Source organism: Oryza glaberrima, chromosome 1, assembly GCF_000147395.1.
Source record: "Oryza glaberrima chromosome 1, OglaRS2, whole genome shotgun sequence".
In the NCBI taxonomy this organism is placed as follows: Eukaryota; Viridiplantae; Streptophyta; class Magnoliopsida; order Poales; family Poaceae; genus Oryza; species Oryza glaberrima.
Genome location: NC_068326.1, coordinates 38,896,308 through 38,914,722, shown reverse-complemented (window position 1 = coordinate 38,914,722; position 18,415 = coordinate 38,896,308). Strand labels below are relative to the sequence as shown.

The 18,415-nt window shown below is 44.3% G+C and overlaps 6 protein-coding genes across 7 annotated transcripts; 4 read left to right on the top strand and 2 right to left on the bottom strand.

Annotated features, from left to right (window-relative positions):
- The first annotated feature begins 720 nt into the window (after positions 1–720).
- LOC127762650 (40S ribosomal protein S10-1-like) lies at positions 721–2,934 on the top strand. Its single transcript, XM_052287126.1, has 5 exons — positions 721–816; positions 924–972; positions 1,323–1,605; positions 2,089–2,224; positions 2,581–2,934. Exons 1-5 carry the CDS (start codon positions 814–816, stop codon positions 2,647–2,649), a joined length of 540 nt encoding a protein of 179 aa, XP_052143086.1. The 5' UTR covers positions 721–813; the 3' UTR covers positions 2,650–2,934.
- Positions 2,935–3,223: 289 nt separating this feature from the next.
- On the top strand, positions 3,224–6,628 carry LOC127752703 (putative box C/D snoRNA protein SPCC613.07). The gene is made up of 5 exons (XM_052278104.1): positions 3,224–3,644; positions 3,757–3,970; positions 4,422–4,490; positions 4,878–5,010; positions 5,101–6,628. The coding sequence occupies exons 1-5, from the start codon at positions 3,389–3,391 to the stop codon at positions 6,082–6,084; spliced, it is 1,656 nt and encodes a 551-aa protein (XP_052134064.1). The 5' UTR covers positions 3,224–3,388; the 3' UTR covers positions 6,085–6,628.
- Positions 6,629–6,708: 80 nt separating this feature from the next.
- Positions 6,709–8,636, top strand: LOC127752722 (ubiquitin-fold modifier 1). Its single transcript, XM_052278125.1, has 4 exons — positions 6,709–6,926; positions 7,052–7,149; positions 7,917–7,949; positions 8,439–8,636. Exons 1-4 carry the CDS (start codon positions 6,829–6,831, stop codon positions 8,516–8,518), a joined length of 309 nt encoding a protein of 102 aa, XP_052134085.1. The 5' UTR covers positions 6,709–6,828; the 3' UTR covers positions 8,519–8,636.
- Positions 8,637–8,968: 332 nt separating this feature from the next.
- Positions 8,969–10,346, bottom strand: LOC127752714 (V-type proton ATPase 16 kDa proteolipid subunit-like). Its single transcript, XM_052278113.1, has 2 exons — positions 10,190–10,346; positions 8,969–9,746 (listed from the first exon to the last, which is right to left on the bottom strand). The coding sequence occupies exons 1-2, from the start codon at positions 10,266–10,268 to the stop codon at positions 9,328–9,330; spliced, it is 498 nt and encodes a 165-aa protein (XP_052134073.1). The 5' UTR covers positions 10,269–10,346; the 3' UTR covers positions 8,969–9,327.
- A 1,065-nt stretch (positions 10,347–11,411) lies between these two features.
- LOC127759841 (uncharacterized) lies at positions 11,412–14,567 on the top strand. The gene is made up of 7 exons (XM_052284059.1): positions 11,412–11,694; positions 12,241–12,340; positions 12,421–12,541; positions 12,918–13,039; positions 13,133–13,254; positions 13,544–13,703; positions 14,241–14,567. Exons 1-7 carry the CDS (start codon positions 11,427–11,429, stop codon positions 14,359–14,361), a joined length of 1,014 nt encoding a protein of 337 aa, XP_052140019.1. The 5' UTR covers positions 11,412–11,426; the 3' UTR covers positions 14,362–14,567.
- A 154-nt stretch (positions 14,568–14,721) lies between these two features.
- On the bottom strand, positions 14,722–16,261 carry LOC127759842 (uncharacterized). 2 transcript variants are annotated; one of them, XM_052284062.1, is made up of 4 exons: positions 15,923–16,261; positions 15,664–15,843; positions 15,169–15,576; positions 14,722–15,115 (listed from the first exon to the last, which is right to left on the bottom strand). In XM_052284062.1, exons 1-4 carry the CDS (start codon positions 16,088–16,090, stop codon positions 14,897–14,899), a joined length of 975 nt encoding a protein of 324 aa, XP_052140022.1. In that variant the 5' UTR covers positions 16,091–16,261; the 3' UTR covers positions 14,722–14,896. The 2 variants fall into 2 exon arrangements, with proteins under 2 accessions (XP_052140022.1, XP_052140020.1); XM_052284060.1 differs by having other exon boundaries at positions 14,722–15,576; positions 15,923–16,259.
- Between the last annotated feature and the right edge of the window lie 2,154 nt (positions 16,262–18,415).

Sequence of the window (18,415 nt, the reverse complement as noted above, 5' to 3'; positions counted from 1 at the left end):
TTCCTGCTCCTTGGAAAATAATGAAACAATATGGGCTCCGTACGCTGGGGCCTTTGAGTTTCAGCAGTTTTCAATTATCTTGACATCATATATGAGTTTTTCTCTTTTTTTTTTGAAAAAAAGGACATCGGATCACATGCGTACTCAACCAAGAGAGACTAGTCCGTTATCAAAATGTACCACAGAACTTTGCAAATTGGTTTTTTCTTAAAAAAAAACATATGACAAACATACGTTCACAACACGCGCACGGTCGTCCCTATAAATATACACACGCATATCTTACCTCTATTAGCATCTCTAAAAACTGTACTAGCAAATCTTAAGATTTGACGAAGTCAGCACGGATGTTTCATTATCGACGTATACGTCGGCTACCACTAAAAGAAAGCTGTAAATATTGAGCACATGTACCAAGTTTAGAACTTGATCGAGGTGGGCGGATTCTACTACAAGAAACTAACTAGTGGAGCTGTGCTCACTTCGTAAAATGGAAAATATTCTGATTAGCTGCAGAGTGTTTCATTGGAAAATCTACCTAGGCGACTGAAATCTTTTTCAGAAAGGAGAAACTTTTGCAGAAAGAGAAAAAAAGGAAAAGAAAAAAAAAAGAGGCCCGTGTAGTCAATTGAGGCCCACAACACATGGAAGGCGAAACAGAGCCCACAATGGAGGCCCATGTGGTGGCCTCTATATATCAACCCATCACAAAGCTAGGGTTTTTCTCCCCGCCTCGCTGCTTCGCCTCTCGTTCCCCAAGGCCCCGAAGCCGCCGGCGCCGCCGCCCTCCTCCGGTTCGAGCTCTCCGCCACCATGGTGAGTAGCGACCTCCGAAACCGAGCCACATTCGTTTGCTCCGCTATGCTCTACCCGTTCCGTTGTCTGACGCGATGCCGCGCTTTGTTTTTTTTTTTGTGTCGCAGATCATCTCCAAGAAGAACCGCCGCGAGATCTGCAAGTACCTCTTCCATGGTGAGATTCTCCCCCTTTCTTCTCCTCTATACGCCGACTCTGTACATTGTGTATGTGCTGATCGTGATTGCAAGCTTCGACTTGATGTGGTGTTGCAGTAGGGTTTAGGTTGTTGCATTCGCTTGATTCCAATAGGGCAGATTTTGATTGCATTGTCTGCAATTGTTCATTCACTATGGCTGTCTGAGGTTTATAGGTTTGACGAATTCAGTTACATTGCTCCCAGATTTACTCCAAATATTATGTTGAAACATGTTTTATTTGATTGGTCATGTATTTGCTGAAGGCCTGAATGATGGTACCTTTATTTGTTATGAGTTGAAGTGCTAATTTAATTCAACTATATGCAGAGGGAGTCTTGTATGCCAAGAAGGACTACAACCTGGCCAAGCACCCAAAGGTTGATGTGCCCAACTTGGAGGTGATTAAGCTCATGCAGAGCTTCAAGTCAAAGGAGTATGTGAGGGAGACCTTCTCGTGGCAGCACTACTACTGGTACCTGACCAATGATGGCATTGAGCACCTCCGCAGCTACCTCAACCTGCCATCTGAGGTTGTGCCTAACACCCTCAAGAAGTCTGCCAAGCCCCCGTCTCGCCCATTCGGCTCTGGCCCTCCTGGTGACCGCCCCAGGTGAGCATTTATTCCTTTTGGGTTTATCATCTGCATATGCGAATACGGAAATTGGATGCTATTGCTGTGATGGATATTCTTTAGGTGGTGGTCCTGTTTTCAAATATGCAAATTGTGTAGCGACCATGTAAAAATTGTTGAATGGACATCAGATTAGTTTATAGGAACCTTGCAATAGTCATTTATTAGTTTGTTGATAAAAAATGTTATTGACTCTGAATTGTTGAGTGGGGCTGATTTGTGGCAACAAATTTAGATTCATTGATGTAATTAGTTGAAATCATTTAACTGTGTTGCAAGTCTTCTCCTCGAACTGAACAGAGACCTGTTCTTTTGGTTGGGATTTCAATTTTTTACACATACCGTATCTAATCTTCCTAACATGCACTCAAATGATATAATCTGGCTGCTTTTGTTTATGAATGTATTGCCTGAAAACTCTAGTGGAGACACTGATATTATCCTTTTCTGTTCGTGTGGCAGAGGCCCACCTCGCTTCGAGGGTGACAGGCCCAGGTTTGGTGACAGGGATGGTTACAGGGGTGGCCCACGTGGTGCTCCAGGTGATTTTGGTGGCGAGAAGGGTGGTGCTCCAGCTGAGTTCCAGCCATCTTTTAGGGTAAGAGCTCTAATGACCATCTGCATGCCTATATGCCATTACTAGGTTCATCCAGACTGCTCATAGATAATTTATTGGCTTAATAATTTGGAACATTTGAATGGGTTTAGACCATGCATTATCTTCTGTTTGCCTTGAACTTTAGCACGTCATGTTTCCATCCTTGTATTTGTTCAAACTGTTGTGTCCTTGCTTGTATAGGTTGAGTATCCATCTTAGGCTGTGTTAATAGATTTTATGTTAGGACATGTAAACATATAGCATGTTCAGGAACCCTTGTGTTGACAGCAGTGATATTCATAAAAGTAGCTGCTTGTAGACTAACTTGATACCCCTTGTAAATCTTGGATGTTCAGGGTAGCAGACCTGGCTTTGGCCGTGGCGGTGGTGGCGCATTCGGTGGTGGCGCATCTTCCATGGAGTAAAGCTTGATCGGGACGGAGCATATTGTTTTGCCCAATGGCTTATGAGATGCAATGCGCGGGGGTCGTCTTCACTGTTGGTCTTTGAATTGTGGGAACAATGAGAATTTTTGTTTATGAAATTGTAGCTGAGGTTGTTCTAGACATGGCTGTGTTATGCCTTTTGTTCTGTTAGATATCACTCTCGAAATGAATCTGTTGGTTTGACCGAGAATCTTTTAGAATGTTATGAGCAAGCTGCCATTTAATCAAAAATTCATCTCATTTTCATGCCTGATGATTATCACAGTTGTGCTGTGTAGAATTACTGGATGATTTGTTTTGGTTCCTCGTGAAACTCGATCCAGTGCTTGTCCGACCTCGACCTGTGTTAAGTGCAAGTCTTGGTTTTTTGCACAGCCGAAGCCGAATAAAGAGGGATGGGAGTTTTTGACAATTTACTCATGTGGTCTTAAACGACTGAACAAGTAAATGAAATATTAGAAAATTGAATTTAAAAGTTTTTGCGAAAATCCGATGTGACGCGAGATTCCAGATCAAATTGGCAAGTAAAAAAATCCACGAAATACTCCCCTCTGCTTTCCCCGCCGCGTCGCGCCGTTCGCCGCACTCCGCCACCCGCTCGCCTTAATAAGGCAACGGTCGCCGGCGCCGCCCGCAGCAAAACCCCTCATATTAATCCATCCATAAACCCTAGAAATCGCGGCGCCGCAAACCCCCTCTCGACTTGAGCGAGCGAGAGATGGAGGAGGATCAAGGAGGGAAGCCACCCGCTCCGGATGCCGGCGGCGGCGGCGGGGGAGGGGAGAGCAAGAAGGGGAGCCCGTGCGAGGAGTGCGGCGAGCAGCCATGGAAGTACCGGTGCCCGGGCTGCTCCCGCCTCACCTGCAGCCTCCCCTGCGTCCAATCCCACAAGCGCCGCAGCGCCTGCACCGGCAAGCGCCCCCGCACCGACCCCGTCCCGCTCGCCAACTTCGACGACCACCAGCTCCTCTCCGGTAGTAACTCTTACTTGTTCAATCCCCTTCTCTCCTCTTTTTGATGGATTTTCGCTCAACGATTGGCCAAGACCAACAATGTAATGTTCGTTCGTTTTGTCTCGTGTTTAAGATTACAGCTTTCTGGAGGAGACGAAGCAGGTGGCGGAGTCCGCGCATCGCCTCATCGGCGCCTTCGGCCGCAACTACGGTGGATTCGGCGGTGCGCAGCTTCCGAAGTGGCTCTTTTACCTCCGCAAGGCGGCGCAGCGGCGTGGTATCTGGCTCCAGTTCCTTCCCAGGGGCATGGCCAGGAGGGAGCAGAACCGTTCAAGGCACAACCACAGGTATCATTTCTTACTATTTCCTTATTTCATACTGACATATGATGCCATCAGATGGATTTTTGCAAATGCTCTTAAATTTATATATAAGTAACACTGGAGGCGTTTGAATTTTTTTATTGAAAGAAAAATGATTTGTGCTGGACAAATGTATTTGGTCTCCTCGTTCACATCAGTACAATGATTTGTGCTTGTACTCTGTTAACGAAATGTATATTTGCTAAGATGAAACCATCCTGAACGCTTTTGGCCAAATGGATTCATTAGTTAATGCTGTATTGGGTCGGGATCTTTATCTGTTGCAAGGAATTTTTCAATACGTTTCACCTTTCTGAGCCATTCTGTCCTAAATTAATCCCAGTGAACTGTGTTGGCAGTGTCAAGCTCCATATTTTCCTTTCCTACCTTGTACGTACCATATAATGCTGATTTGCATATGAATATCGTTTTGCAGAAAGGATTGCATATACTGGACGCTTGAATGGAAATTTAATTCAACAGATGTTGTCCTGACTGACCACAAGTAAGTTTGTGATTATCAATCAGTACAGATTACGGACCATTTACGCCTGTTTTTTCCTGTTCCAATAGTATGTGTTTGGAACTGATTCAAGATGACATTATGACACCACATGTACATTAACTGTTAGAATTTCTGAAATGGTTTCTGCATTTTTTTTCAACTTTTATTATAGTATATATACAATGTTATCACACTTCTTGTTAGCACATATTTTTTAATGTGCTTAATTGGTTCTACAAAGAACTGGAAGCAGAGTAGAAAGTTGTCAAAGTTATTACATTTTGCAAGAGTTACCTCTGTGACCTTCATGTAAATGAATCACGACACCAGAAGCTGTGTGCACCACACACACTCTTTTCTGTGCTGATTTTATGCCCTCTTTCGCAGCATAGATGAGCATACCAGCTTGCTATCATCATTGGAAAAACATCTGAGTCCTGGACCTTGGAAAAATCAGCTCACACCATATCGCAATACAGATTTGCGTGATCTCAAACTGTTCATTCAAAAGTCTGCCAAGGTATAGTACTGCAGCCAATTTACCTTGCATCCGTTGTAGTTATTGATATGTCCTCTGTTTCTTTAAAGAGCTTCTTATAACTTGCTGCAGGAATCAACTTCACCATATCGCCAACTCAACATAGAAGAACCATTGGGTCCACAACTGAGGAGCATTAAAGTTGTCGAGTACCCAACTATTAATGTCTTTCTTCCATCAGACAGTTGTGATTTCGAAGTAGAAAAGTTTGTCAACAAGCTTCCTGCAAGTGAGAAGCCCCCTGGCAGCTCGACCGATAGCCCAGATCTAGAAGGCACTGAGTTTCATGAGGAAGAAATAGAAGAAGGAGAATTGGCACCAGAAACACAAGTTATAGACCTCAAGGAATGTGGAGCTTCACATGCCTCTAACCTAGCTTCAGCGAAGGATACAAGTGGATCTAAGGTAGACACCAAGAGAGATTCTTCTGTGCTGTCATATATACGCAGTCTTGGATTAGATGGTCAACAAAAAGCACTAACTGAACGAAGCAAGATGGCACCAAATACAACATCTGGGGCTTCCAAGACTAAAAATTGCATGAAAGTCTATCCGATGGACATGGAGGAAAGTGGGGATGCTGGGGTGATCTCGGAGAGGCAGGGCATAGAATGTAAGAACCAGGCAGCTTCACATCCTGGTAATCTTACACCTGTGGAAGGTACAACCGTATCTAAGATAGATAGCAACACAGATTCTTTAGTGCCGTCTTCCATCAGTATTCTAGCATCTGATGGCTTCAGTTGTCCTCAGGTTGAACATAATCAACAAAGCAGGCTGACGCCAAATTCAACTCCTGAAGCTCTGAAAAGGAAGTCTTGCATGAAAGTTTACCCACTGGACACCGAGAAAAATCTGGGGTTATTTTCAGAGGTTCCCAACTTGGGCTTTGAGCAAGAAATCGGAAATGCTTATTCAGATTTGTTTGGGGACATAAATCCTGATGATTTCCTCAACTTTGATCTTGAAATGATGGATGAAGATGAATTGGCAGGGATAACGTCGCCACTTAAGCTGTGGGATGATTTGGAGGAAGGGGAGATTCCAACCGCTTGATCATTGTGACTGTGGGATGATCTTAAGCCAGTCTAGCAAATGAGCTTTGCAGGACAGGAGTTCTTTTTCTCTAGAGGCAATCAGATTCATCTGTTAGCCTTTTTCTTGATGTATTATTCATCAGAAGTTTTGTCCAAGTTTCTTTGTTCTTTTGCGCCTTGCACTGCAGCATAGGTGCCTGGTGTTCTTCAAGCCAAAGGTGCCTTTTTTGATAGCTGCAGTAATTTTGGGGGTGTAACCTTGTTGTTGCTATCTTTCGGAATGGAATCAATGAACAATGTTAATGGATGTGAAAACATGTCAGTTTGTTGCTGATGGGAGACGTGTTTTTGGAACCTGAATATCAGAGCCCAACCATCCTGACCCTGCATCCTGATTGTTCACAATTGTGCTAGTTCAAACAAGGCAAACAACTGCTGTGAAATCCTGATACACAGCCAAAAATATCTCATAGGAGTAGACATGCAGATAACCATACTACATGATAAAAAATTTTAGGAAAAAATATAAGTAATATAAAAATAATAATAAGAAGGGAAAAAAATCCAGACGGCACGGCACACAGTTGCTGGCTCGTAAAAAGCGGCCCGGAGAAAACACGCAACGCAAACTCGCGAATCCTCTTTTCCCAAAGAAGAAAAAAGAAGGGCTGCGACTCATTCGAACCGCGCATCTCGTCTCGTCGAAGCGAGCGAAACCACACGCGGCGCGTCGATCCCAACACCACCAACGCAACCCCTACCCATGGCGGCGGCGGGCGGCGGCGGCGCGGGGGCGGCCGGAGGCGGGAAGGTGTCGTTCAAGATCATCCTCACCTCCGACCCCAAGCTCCCCTTCAAAGTGTGAGTAGCAGCACCCCCGCGATCTCAGATCAGATCTCTCTCTCGCTCTCGATTGATAGGGGTGTTTGCGGTGGCCGTCTCTGCTTGTTCTGATCTGTGGGGTTGGTTTGCCCTGTCTCCTGCAGGTTTAGCGTGCCCGAGGCGGCGCCGTTCACCGCGGTACTCAAGTTCGCCGCCGAGGAGTTCAAGGTCCCGCCCCAGACCAGCGCCATCATCACCAACGGTGAGTCCGTGTTCGCGTGTTCCCCCTCCGTTCCGTGCTGCGGCCTCTGTCATGAGTTTTCTCTCGTTTCGCCGAACCATAATTTTTGTTTCCGCTACCGCGATTGGGAAGAGGATCTATGTCTCGATGTTATGTTCTGTTGCCTGGTGATTTGATGCGTCGCGCAATGATAATTCATAGCTTTTCTGTGCTGCTTCTCATGAATCGAGTCTGCTAAGTATATGGTCTAGTGATTGGAAGGGAAAATTGGTGTGGAATTCAGTTCGAAATTTAGGTTCGTTCAAACCTGCATTCAATATTCATTACTACATGATATTTGATTTAAACATACAGTATGCCATGTTGAACTTCAATGTCAAGGATTGCATCTCTAGTAAAAAGGTGTACTGATTTATTGGTGCCGTGTCAATCTGATTTGGGGGTTCCAAGAGTGACTTGATGATTTGTGTGGAAGGCTTGCACCATTAGTGATGTATGGACGGCTGCCAATGGCAATGTTGCAGCTTGTAATTTTCTCATTGTCCTAATAGATTTCTCTTGTTGGTTGCATTTACTTTGCAAGTTGTAATTTAGACGATACATTTATGCTGTGTTATACTACAGTGATTGATGGATTATCCTCGAACTTATTAGGCTAGCCATCCTCATAACATATTATTGACCTGAGTGATGGATGGCTGATCCTTAAGCCTTATGGTTTTCTCATAGTGAAGCAGTGATTCTGAATGCCATATATTGAAAATAATGTTGTGTCCCTTCTTTTGCAGATGGAGTTGGCATCAACCCACAGCAAAGTGCAGGTACAGTTTCCGGATTCTGTTTTCTACTACTATGTATAAGGCTATCAATTCTTTAAATTTGAAACATTATTTTGTTTTAGAGAACAACCTGCTTCGCTGTCCCAGGCTCCCAGCATAGTTTAGTAGATTGTAGAAGATTACATTGCTTATTGATGCACTTGAATTGTCCATTTGATTTGTGCTGACATTGTAGTAACTAGAATTTTACAGTTGTATCAGCGCAATTGTAAAAGAACTACTTGAGTTTGATATGGGCTGTGGCACAAAGCAAACACAATTGCAGATACTTTACCCAAACATGCATGTCCTTTTTGCTGGGTTATGGATGAGCCTAAAATGCAGTCGTGCAGTAATCTTATTTCTCAAATTAGGTTTCAGTAACATAAGAAAGATCTATCTTAAGCATATGCAGTACCATGGATTTTTTAAACTTAAGTTTTACACATTCTCTTTTCTACTCGCTGATGTGAGCTGCTTTCTTTCGTTCAGGCAATGTGTTTCTAAAGCATGGCTCAGAGTTGCGCCTCATTCCCCGCGATAGAGTTGGAGCATTGGCTGCGCCTTTCTAGATTCTATAGTTATAATTGAGAAACTTAACAGAATAAAGTCGATGTTGGGTGCTTGCTTGCTTGTATAATGTGACAAGTTGATGATAATTTATCGACAGTTTACCTGGTATTTTCAACATGTTTGCCGGCTGTTATATGGTTAATGGTTGCTTGAATAGTCGAATGTTTTACACCGAGTGGCACAAGCTTTGACAAATAGTAGTTGGGTTGCTGACATCCAAGGGGCTTTCGGTCCTGGCTCTTGTTGAATACCTGGATCCATTTAGGATTTAGTAGAAGAGGTGGTGTTGATTCAAGATGTCCAAGATCAGCATGTGTGGAAACTCGTTGCAAATGGTATTTACACTTCTCTTATAAGAAACTAATTCGAGAAAATTCATATTAACTCGCTTCTCTTTGTTTATCTGTTCTATCGTCGCTGCGTATAATCACAACACAAAAACTAGAATGGTTTGTAGAGTTGATTGGGATAATTAATCTAAGTAAATAAAATACTGTAGACTGCAGAGTACAATATGATCATGCATCCACGATATGAGCGTTGTACATTGCAATACAACTAATTAATGTATCTGTAGTTTCTGTACCGATAGTTAAAAAATTAATACTTCCTCCGTTTTAGGTTATACAACTTTCTAGAATTGTCCACATTTATATAAATGTTAATGAATCTAGAGATATATATGTCTTAATTCATTAAGATATACGTATATAAATATGAGTAATGCTAGAAAGTTTTATAATCTGAAACGGAGGTAGCAGCACTTATACTGTAAAAATAAATAAAATTAGAGATGCGATGTAATGGATTAGTGGGCGCGCGACTGGCCGGCGCGGGAGGAGAGGATGATGCCGACGATGAGGCCGTAGAGGCCAAGCGCCTCGGCGAAGATGAGGATGAGGATCATGCCGACGAACAGCTTGGGCTGCTGCGCGTTGGCCCTGACGCCGGCGTCGCCGACGACGCCGATGGCGAGGCCGGCGGCGAGGGCGCAGAGCCCCGTGGCGAGCCCCGCGGCGAGGTGGACGGAGCCGTCGAAGTGGTAGTACGGCATCGCCGTCGGGTTGATGCCGGTGGTGATGATGACAGCGATGATGAGGCAGTAGATCCCCAGCACTCCGGCCATCACCACCGGCACGATCGACTTCATCACCAGCTCCGGCCGCATCACCCCCATGTGCGCCACCCCGACGCCACTCCGAGCCGTCCCGTACGCCGCCCCCATGCCTGCAAAATTATAACCAAATTTTATCCATCAATTCGTAATTCGTAATGCAGAAACTTGCAGATCGATCGTTTGATCGAGCTTTTTACGATCTTTTTTTCTCTAACGTGTAAAAAGATTGCACATCAATACATCAGATAAAAAGTATTTGTTACACGACACAATCAGCCAGACCAACTTATATCAAGAAAGGAAAAAACTAAAAGAAAAGATTACTGTGACTCTTGGCATAAGAAAAACAAAAGAAAATAAGAAAAACAAAAGAAAAGATTACTGTGACTCCTGCGTAAGAAAAACAAAAGACGGCTCAACTCAACTCTAAATAGTGGAAAGGAACAGAGCCACTACCCTCCTAAGAAAACTCTAAAATTAGCAATGCTAATTGCCAGCTAAGATCGATTGATCGAGCTGGCTAGTGTTCGTGTTTTTGTGGATGGATGCTTACATGAGAAGACGAGGGCGAGGGCGGCGCCGATGAAGCCCAAGAACGGGGCGAACTCGTCGCCGTTGAACGTGGAAGACATGTCTTCTCGCCGGAGATGATCGATGATACTAATAGCTAAGGTAGCTCTTCGCCGGCGATGGATCGATCGATGAGGGAGGGAGAGATATTTGCGTCAAGGAGGTGCATCTGCAGCGTCCATATGATCTTGGTTAAATATCAGAGTTCATTACGAATTATGATCGATCACGATGCCTCTGTGGGCTCTCACACCCGGATCGGCATTGAATCCAATATATCCAGTGACAATGTATGAATTGCATTTGGAGTCTTGTTGATTTACGACTCTCGTTATTAGGCACTACTAGTTTTGAGTACTACCGTCATCAGGATTTATGATTAGTTTCGGAGACGTCCCCGTTGAAGGACAGAAGGACCCGTTTTGTTCTAAGTTGAAACTTTTACAGATACTGCTAATACTAATAAGCATCATATCTTCTGTAGAGGGAAATTAAAACTAGACCAAAATTCCAGAAGTATATAACATTCCAGTGAGAAATAGTATTGAGCGTCAGCACAACAGAATAATGCAGATACACCAGTGTCTGAAACCTTTTCTTTTGACGCAACAGTTTCTGAAACTGATGCGTCAGCTCCATCATATCACGAAGAGCCACAACAAAATGGCATAAATTAGTAGGCTACACATGTTCTTCCTTTGTTTATCTAGTTGCAGATTCGCAGTCTTCAGTACCCGTTTAACCGTTCACAAAGCTTCAGCCGCTGACTGTCTGACATGAGAGCTTAATTTATCTGAAACTGTCATGAACTGCAAATGCAATGAAACCTGCTCGCTGATCTCTCATGATTATCCCAATGCCATCATCTTCCAGGGTCACTAGCCCATGAAATGAACTCGAGCACTTGATCAGATAACGAAATCTGATCAACTCTGCTAATGAACGAAAAAGAAATCAATAAAATAAACCTGCTGGATCAACTGTGCAGAGCCATATACGTGTATGGCCACGTGCACCTCATGCAGGGACGACATGGACACGTCACCACTTGAGCTCGAGACGTAGCCATGGAGGAGGAGGAGGAGGAGGATTGCTTCGTCTTCGTCTTCTCGCTTCGAACTCAAGGAGGAAGAAGAGTTTGCGATGAAGAGTCAAGGCGAGCAGGGTGAAGGCGTGAAGCGAACACCCAACTCGGAAAAAGTCAAAAACAAACAACCCCAATGACAAAGCGTACGCCGGGTTTACGCCTTCGCCCCGATTCCAATTCCAATTCCACCACCGATCCATCGCGACAGGGAGGAGGCGACGAGGAGAAGCGGCGGCGGCGGCGGCGGCAGCAGCGGGCGGCGATGGATGTGAGCAGGAGGAAGAAGTGGGTGGCGTGGGTGGCGGCGGTCACCATCTTCGTCGTGCTCATGCTCGTCACCCCGGCCATCCCGCAGAACGAGGAGTACCACGACTTCGCCGACCAGCGCCGCCTCTTCCTCGGTATGCCACAAACCAACCCTCCCTCCCCGCCGCAAACCTAGGGCTTCCCTTGCGGCCGCCATAGCTCGCCGTCCGCGGTATTGAGCTCCCGTCTCTCCGAGCTATTGAGCTCTCGGGGTAGCCTCCACCCGGCGCCGGCAGGACGATCCGCGAGCAGGAGAGCAGCGATTGTGCCAGTGCTTGTCCCTGACGCCGCAATGGCCAACGTTGAGTGACGAGTTGACTCGAAATCGCGAATTCGAGGTCGCTTGCATCGCCTAAATCGATCCCCTTTGTATTCACTACAAAAATTGATTGCCCTTTGTTTGCGCTGGGTTCAGCAAGATTAACTTGTTAGGAAGGATTTTGCAGGCTATACCAGTTTCCTGTTTATTTCACGAACCCAAAATAAACATGAATATAGTATAATTGAGGGGGAATTTGAGGCGCAAACGAATAGAGTTTAAATTTTGCTTATATGTTCAATAAGAGGGTTGCAATGCTTGTAATCACTACTTGATGCACTAAGTTTGCAAAATCATGTGGATTTTTTTTTTTGTTTTGCAGGGATCCCCAATACGCTGAATGTGATTTCAAACATCCCCTTCTTTTTTGTGGGTGTCGTTGGGCTCGTCTTGTGCCATTACAAAAACTACTTCAGGCTAAAGTTAGACCATTACTGGTTCATCTTCTAATTCTAGTTAAGATTTTGATGCACTCTGTTGTTAACCTTCCCCTTCCTGGCAGCTCGCAAGGGGAGCTCTGGAGTTGGACACTGTTCTTTGCTGGTGTGACTGCTGTTGCTTTTGGTTCATCCTATTATCATCTCAAACCGAATGATGCCACACTAGTTTGGGACAGATTGCCGGTGAGTTGTTTCTAGACTTACATTGCCTTGCTCTAGGATTTGTACACACCCCATTATGTTGAAGCTGTCTCAGAATGTCAATGCATACATTTTTTTTGGTGGGATAGAATTCAACTCAGATCCTTGTGTAGTATAATCTGAATATGCTATGGCCCTGTTTAGATAGTGTTGTTTTGTTGGGTGTGATCTGCTTGAATCAAAACAGGGTAACTAATCCACTTGGATCTTTTGCCTGATACGCTCTAGTATATTTGGCTTGTTTTCTTCAGAATTGCCTGTCAGAGACATAAAGCATGTCATCAGTTCATAATTTTCACCCTTGCTTTTATCAATGTTTAATATGTTAAAGGATGGCATATTTGCTTGTTCTATGTAGATGACAATTGCTTTCACATCTGTCATGGCCATTTTCATTATTGAGAGGGTTGATGATAGGGCAGGAACAAAGTCCCTAGCACCTCTTGTTATTGCTGGTGCACTAAGCATCATGTATTGGAGGCAAGCTTCTCCAATTGTTTAACCATCCTTCCTCAGAAATATTTTCTGTACTTCTTTCACACCTTCCATTTTGCTGCCTTAACTCTTATGTAGGTTCTTTGACGATCTTCGCCCATATGCAGTAATTCAGTTTGTTCCATGCATTGCAATACCTGTGATGGCTATTGTAATTCCACCAATGTATACACATTCGAGCTATTGGCTGTGGGCAGCAGGTTAGTGTTATTCTTGATCAATAGTATTTGATCTATGTACCTTCATTAGCATTTAGGTTGAAAAATGTGGTATTTGTGGTTCACCTATATATTATGAATCATTCAATTGATCATTTCTCTGCACCTAATAACTGTTGATGATACTTAAATGGTTTTCATTTTAATCTATTTCTACATATCATAAATTGATTCGCAGTGACCAAGTTAATTGATTGGTTTTCTGGAAATTCATACACAATCAGCACCTCACCATATTTTTCTGTTTTCTGATTTCTCAAAACAATTCCAGGATTTTACCTCCTTGCTAAGGTAGAAGAGGCCGCAGATAAACCTATATATAAATGGACACATCAAATTGTTAGCGGTCATACTCTTAAGCATCTAGCTGCTGCAATGGTGCCTGTGTTCTTGGCACTCATGCTGGCCAAAAGGACTGTTGAACCAGAAAGGTATGCTTTATATACTGGCGTTTTAAGAACCACGTCTTTACTTCGATAAGTGCATCATTGGGTTCAACTCTTGAACTGTTCTTCTATTTAAGCTGTTGAATGGACCTTGGTCAGAATTCAGAAGATATACTTGCGTTGGCATTGTTACTTTGTCTTAAGGAATTATTCCATCATAAATTATTGAGCTATCTGTTCTATTAATTTTGCAAATGCAATCACTATTTGTTTTTGGGAAAAGAATGAAGTTTGTTTTCCTTCGGTTAGAATAAATTCATAAATGCAGTTGTAACTTTTGAATTAGTGTGTTGTTTGTTTCGCCAGTAATTCCATGGTGGTTCTCCCATAGTCCCATATCTTTGCTTCTTAGGATGAGCATATTTCAAATAATTTTATCCCCTCCATTGCAAACGATATCTGTTGTCTGTTGATTGATTTGTCAGCCTTTTTTTTTAGCTCTGTTAATATCATGATTAAATTTATGAAGTCTTGCATAACTCTACCCCGTGTCTCATGATATTTTTTTTTTCTGGAATGCAGGGTAAGTTTATTCCAGCGTTGGAAGGTCAAGTTGGTTGCAGTGAGAGAGACTCGATTCAACAAGGACAGGAATACAGTCGACTACAACTATATTGCAGTTTCCACTACACCTGAACCATAGATGTATTGTTATTATTTTTCATGACTTTAATTTCTGTACACATGTAAGAGAAATGGCACCGGCCAGCATAGAAACTAGATCGATCAGTGTACATTACAATACGAGACGCGTCATCGCTGCTAATCAGAACGTGATGGTGTCATGGTGATGTTGTATGATAACCCTTCATAAATAAATCTTGTGCATATTATTCTTGCTCAAAACGATATCCACGCGTAGTTTCGCCCCTAATGGTCTCATTCAATACATATCTTTGGCTGGCCAGGTGTTCTCGATCATACTCCCTCCGTACCGTAATAATATGAGAGATGTGACACATTTGTTACTACGAAACTACTAATCTGTACAGAAGCTTCAAAATTCCTTATATTATGGGCCTTATATTGCGTTATATTACGTAACGGAGGGATTTGTGCATTGCGAAAGTATCACACGAGACAAGTCTAAGGGCTTGTTAATCCGTATGATTAACCAGGCATCTCTTGGTAGGAGAAAAAAAAACAAATACAAAGTGTATTTTAGTCAGTATATTCTACTAGTAGTAGCATACGGGAACAGGAGACGTGTACAATACAAGGGGTATAGCTAGCTTGAGAGTGGCGCAGTGGCAGAGAACCAGGCGACGGCCGGGGCGACGAGGCGGGCGGCGCGCGGGAAGACGGCGTGGGCGGCGCCGGGGAGCATGGGGGAGGTGAGAACGCCGAGGAGGAACCAGTTGAGGCTGAGTAGAACGACGGCGTCGGAGGAGGAGGAGGCCGGCCTGCCGCTGCCACCCCGGAGCGCGGCGGCGGCCTCCTCGCGGAGGAGGAAGAAGCGCGCGACGCTGCACATGGACACGCCCACCGTGGCGAGCAGCCCCGCCAGCAGCGGCAGGCACGGCGCGTCCGCCGCCCACACCACCGCCCCCACCGCCGCCGCCATGCCCACGCTGACCAGGCTCCGCCGCCGCGCCACCGCCTTGCCCCGCCGCATCTGCACAGACATCTCGGAATCCTCCTCCGTCGCGACGCCGCCGCCGCCCTCCTCCTCCTGAGCGGCGGCGGCTTCCTCTGCTTCGTCTTCTCGGTCCTTCCTCTTCCTCGTGTTCGACGGGCGGCTCGTGGACGCCGGTAAGCTCTCGCCGCCGTGCACCGCCGTCGCCGGCGGCTTCTTGTCCCACATGGATTTCCCCCTGTGCTCGATGAGCCGCATGTTCTCCAGCTTGAGGGCCTTCAGCTATGGCGCCGCACAATGCTCATCAGTTCGCCGCCATTGTGAACTCACTCTAAGCAGCTTAACACTAATACTATTAAAATTTATTACCTGGGTCTCGAGGAGAGTGATCCTGGCAAAGGCGTCGTCGTGCTCCTCCTCCATCTCGTCAAGAATCTCCTCCATGGCCCTGCTCTCCTTGAGCGCCATGCCCAGTTTCTCCTCCAGCTCCCTGTTCTCCCACACCAACCTCTCCATCTGCCTCTGCATCTCCCCCACCAGCCGATCCAGCTAAAACAAATCAAGAAAGGATTCAGGAACCACAAAAGCAGCAACTAAAAATCTCCAAGAAGACCAGTGCGAGTTTTGCCTTGCGCTCTCTGTCGACGGCAGCGAGGAGGCGGAGCGGGAAGGTGAGGAAGGCGACGGTGGAGAGCATGGCGTCGCAGCAGAGCAGCGCCGGGAGCTTGACGGCGGCGACGGCGAGGTGCCAGCAAGAACGCGCCAAGATGGCGATCAAGCAGCCAACCATCACCATTGGTTGATCTCTAGCCACCCTTATGTACGACTAGATCGACCTGGTTGGACTCATAGCTTAGCTGCTGCTGCTGCGGCGGCGGCGGCGGCGACGGCAGTGAGGTGGATGCAGCAGCTGGAAATGGAAATGGGCGTGATTGGAGAGAGGATATGTTCCAGATTGGGGAAGCTTAGTGACCGTACGGTTAGCGAGGTGGCGTGTTGATCAGGTGACACGTTGAGCCGCAGCGTAGAGGGCGTCTCAGGCCGCCGCGTCACCGTTTCCCGTCGACTCGTCAGTCGTTGTCGGTATTGCTATTGCTGCGATCCTATCCTCCTATCCATTGCGACCGATGATGCACTTTCTTTATGGCTTCTTCTCTATCCTGCCCTGCATCCGATGTGGACAAGATCCTCCTTTTTTTTCTTTCTTTCTTGCAAATCTGTCGACTCACAGTGACACGGCCCATTCTGTCTTCTCAACGTCTGAACCACCTCACAGTTGGTACAATGTACGATCTCCGTCCAAAGGTTTAGACCTGTTTAGATTTTAACTTTTTTTTTCTTTAAATTTTAAGAGCCCCTTTAAATCATATGAATGAGAAAACATAGGAATAGAAAAAAGATAGGATTTTGATAGGAATGTAAGTGTAAAACAGAGATTGCAAAACACAGGAAAAACATATGAATGGTCGTTTGATTGGATCGCAGGAAAAACACAAAAATTAGAGGAGAGATAAAGACTCAAAGGAAAGTTTTCATGAGGTTGTACCTCATGTTAGAATTCCTCCAAAACTTGCATGGCATTAGGCATTCCATATGAATTTCATAGGATTCCATAAGATCCATTTCTTTGATTCAAAGGACTATATAGGAAAAATTCCTATAGGAATGAAATCCTCTAAAATTCCTATGAATTTCCTTTGAATCAAAGGGGTCTAAATTTTTTCGTTACATTGAACTTTCCTACATATCCCCTCCATCACATAAAAAACCCAATCCTACCGACCAACCTGGACACATTCATAGTCAGGATTGGCTTTTTTATGGGACATAGTAGTACACAAACTTCCAACTTTTCCATCAAATCGTTCCAATTTCTTTAAACTTCCAATTTTAGCGTGGAACTAAACACAGCCTTACTATCTACTAATAGAGGATGTGATATTTTTTACTTGTCCAAAATCTACAGTACTAAAAAAATATTTCAGTATGTATTCTAGCAACATTTTAGATCGAAGTTGATAGTAATGCTAAGTGAAAACGGACGGGTACAATCGGATTATGGCATTTTTATATCCTAACATATATTATTCTTTAAATTTGAAGTTGGATACGGGTAATGTCGGATAATATATCACTCATCATGCATCCTGTCAAATTATTTCCTATGAATCAGATTCAGTAATGGATATCTATTTGCATCTCTAATTCATATATATTAAATATAAGAGGCAATTAAAGTGTTAAAGAGATACATCGAGAAAAAAAATTATACAATATTACATATGAACTTGTAAAATAGTGATTAACTAATCTTTTATCATATTTATAGGTGAATTTTTAATAGATTTTATATATTTTATATTATGGGACATATGGACGGATATAAGTCTTTCTGTATCTTAACCTATATTTTTTTTTACGGATTCGAATTCGAACTAGATAGTATCATGTATCAATATTTTTCTCTTTCATATTCTTCATACGAGCCTCGGGTTGTACGGACAGGGGGCTGGGGATTCGTCCTGCGAAATCATGAAGGAGAGGGGCTGTTAGCAGGAGCAGGGAGTTTATGTTCAGTTCATGATGCTCTTTGCGCTGAAGCGAAAGCTTGCCTGTTCGCTCTGAAAGCAGTAGGTGGAAGTGGAGACTGATTCAAAAATTCTGGTGAGTGCTGTCCAGTCGAACTCTCACGATCAAGCGACGGGAGGTATTTTGTAGGTAGTCCATAGAAATTTTGTTAAAGTTGTTTTCTCTTATGTTCCTCGGAGATGTAATCGTTGTGCCCATGATCTTAGCCCAGTGGGGTGTGAGTAGGGACCCGGGTCAGTCTGATGTTTGGATCGACCCCCTCCCAGTTTTTGTAAACCACCTGGTGGCTCGTGACATTGCTGAGCCAAACGTCTAAATAAAAAGGTGGTGTTTGATGATAAAAAAAAAATGGAAAGAACCCATGAGAAAAAGAAAACCTTTTCCACTTGTTTCAGTCTGTCTATGCCCAAGAAATGTGTGAACTTTCAGAATCCAGGATCGCTAGTTTCAAGCACTGGACGAGTTTGAATTTTGAACAAGCTCCAATCAGTCTCACATTTCAAAAATTAGTTTCAGGTAAACGCAAATTGAA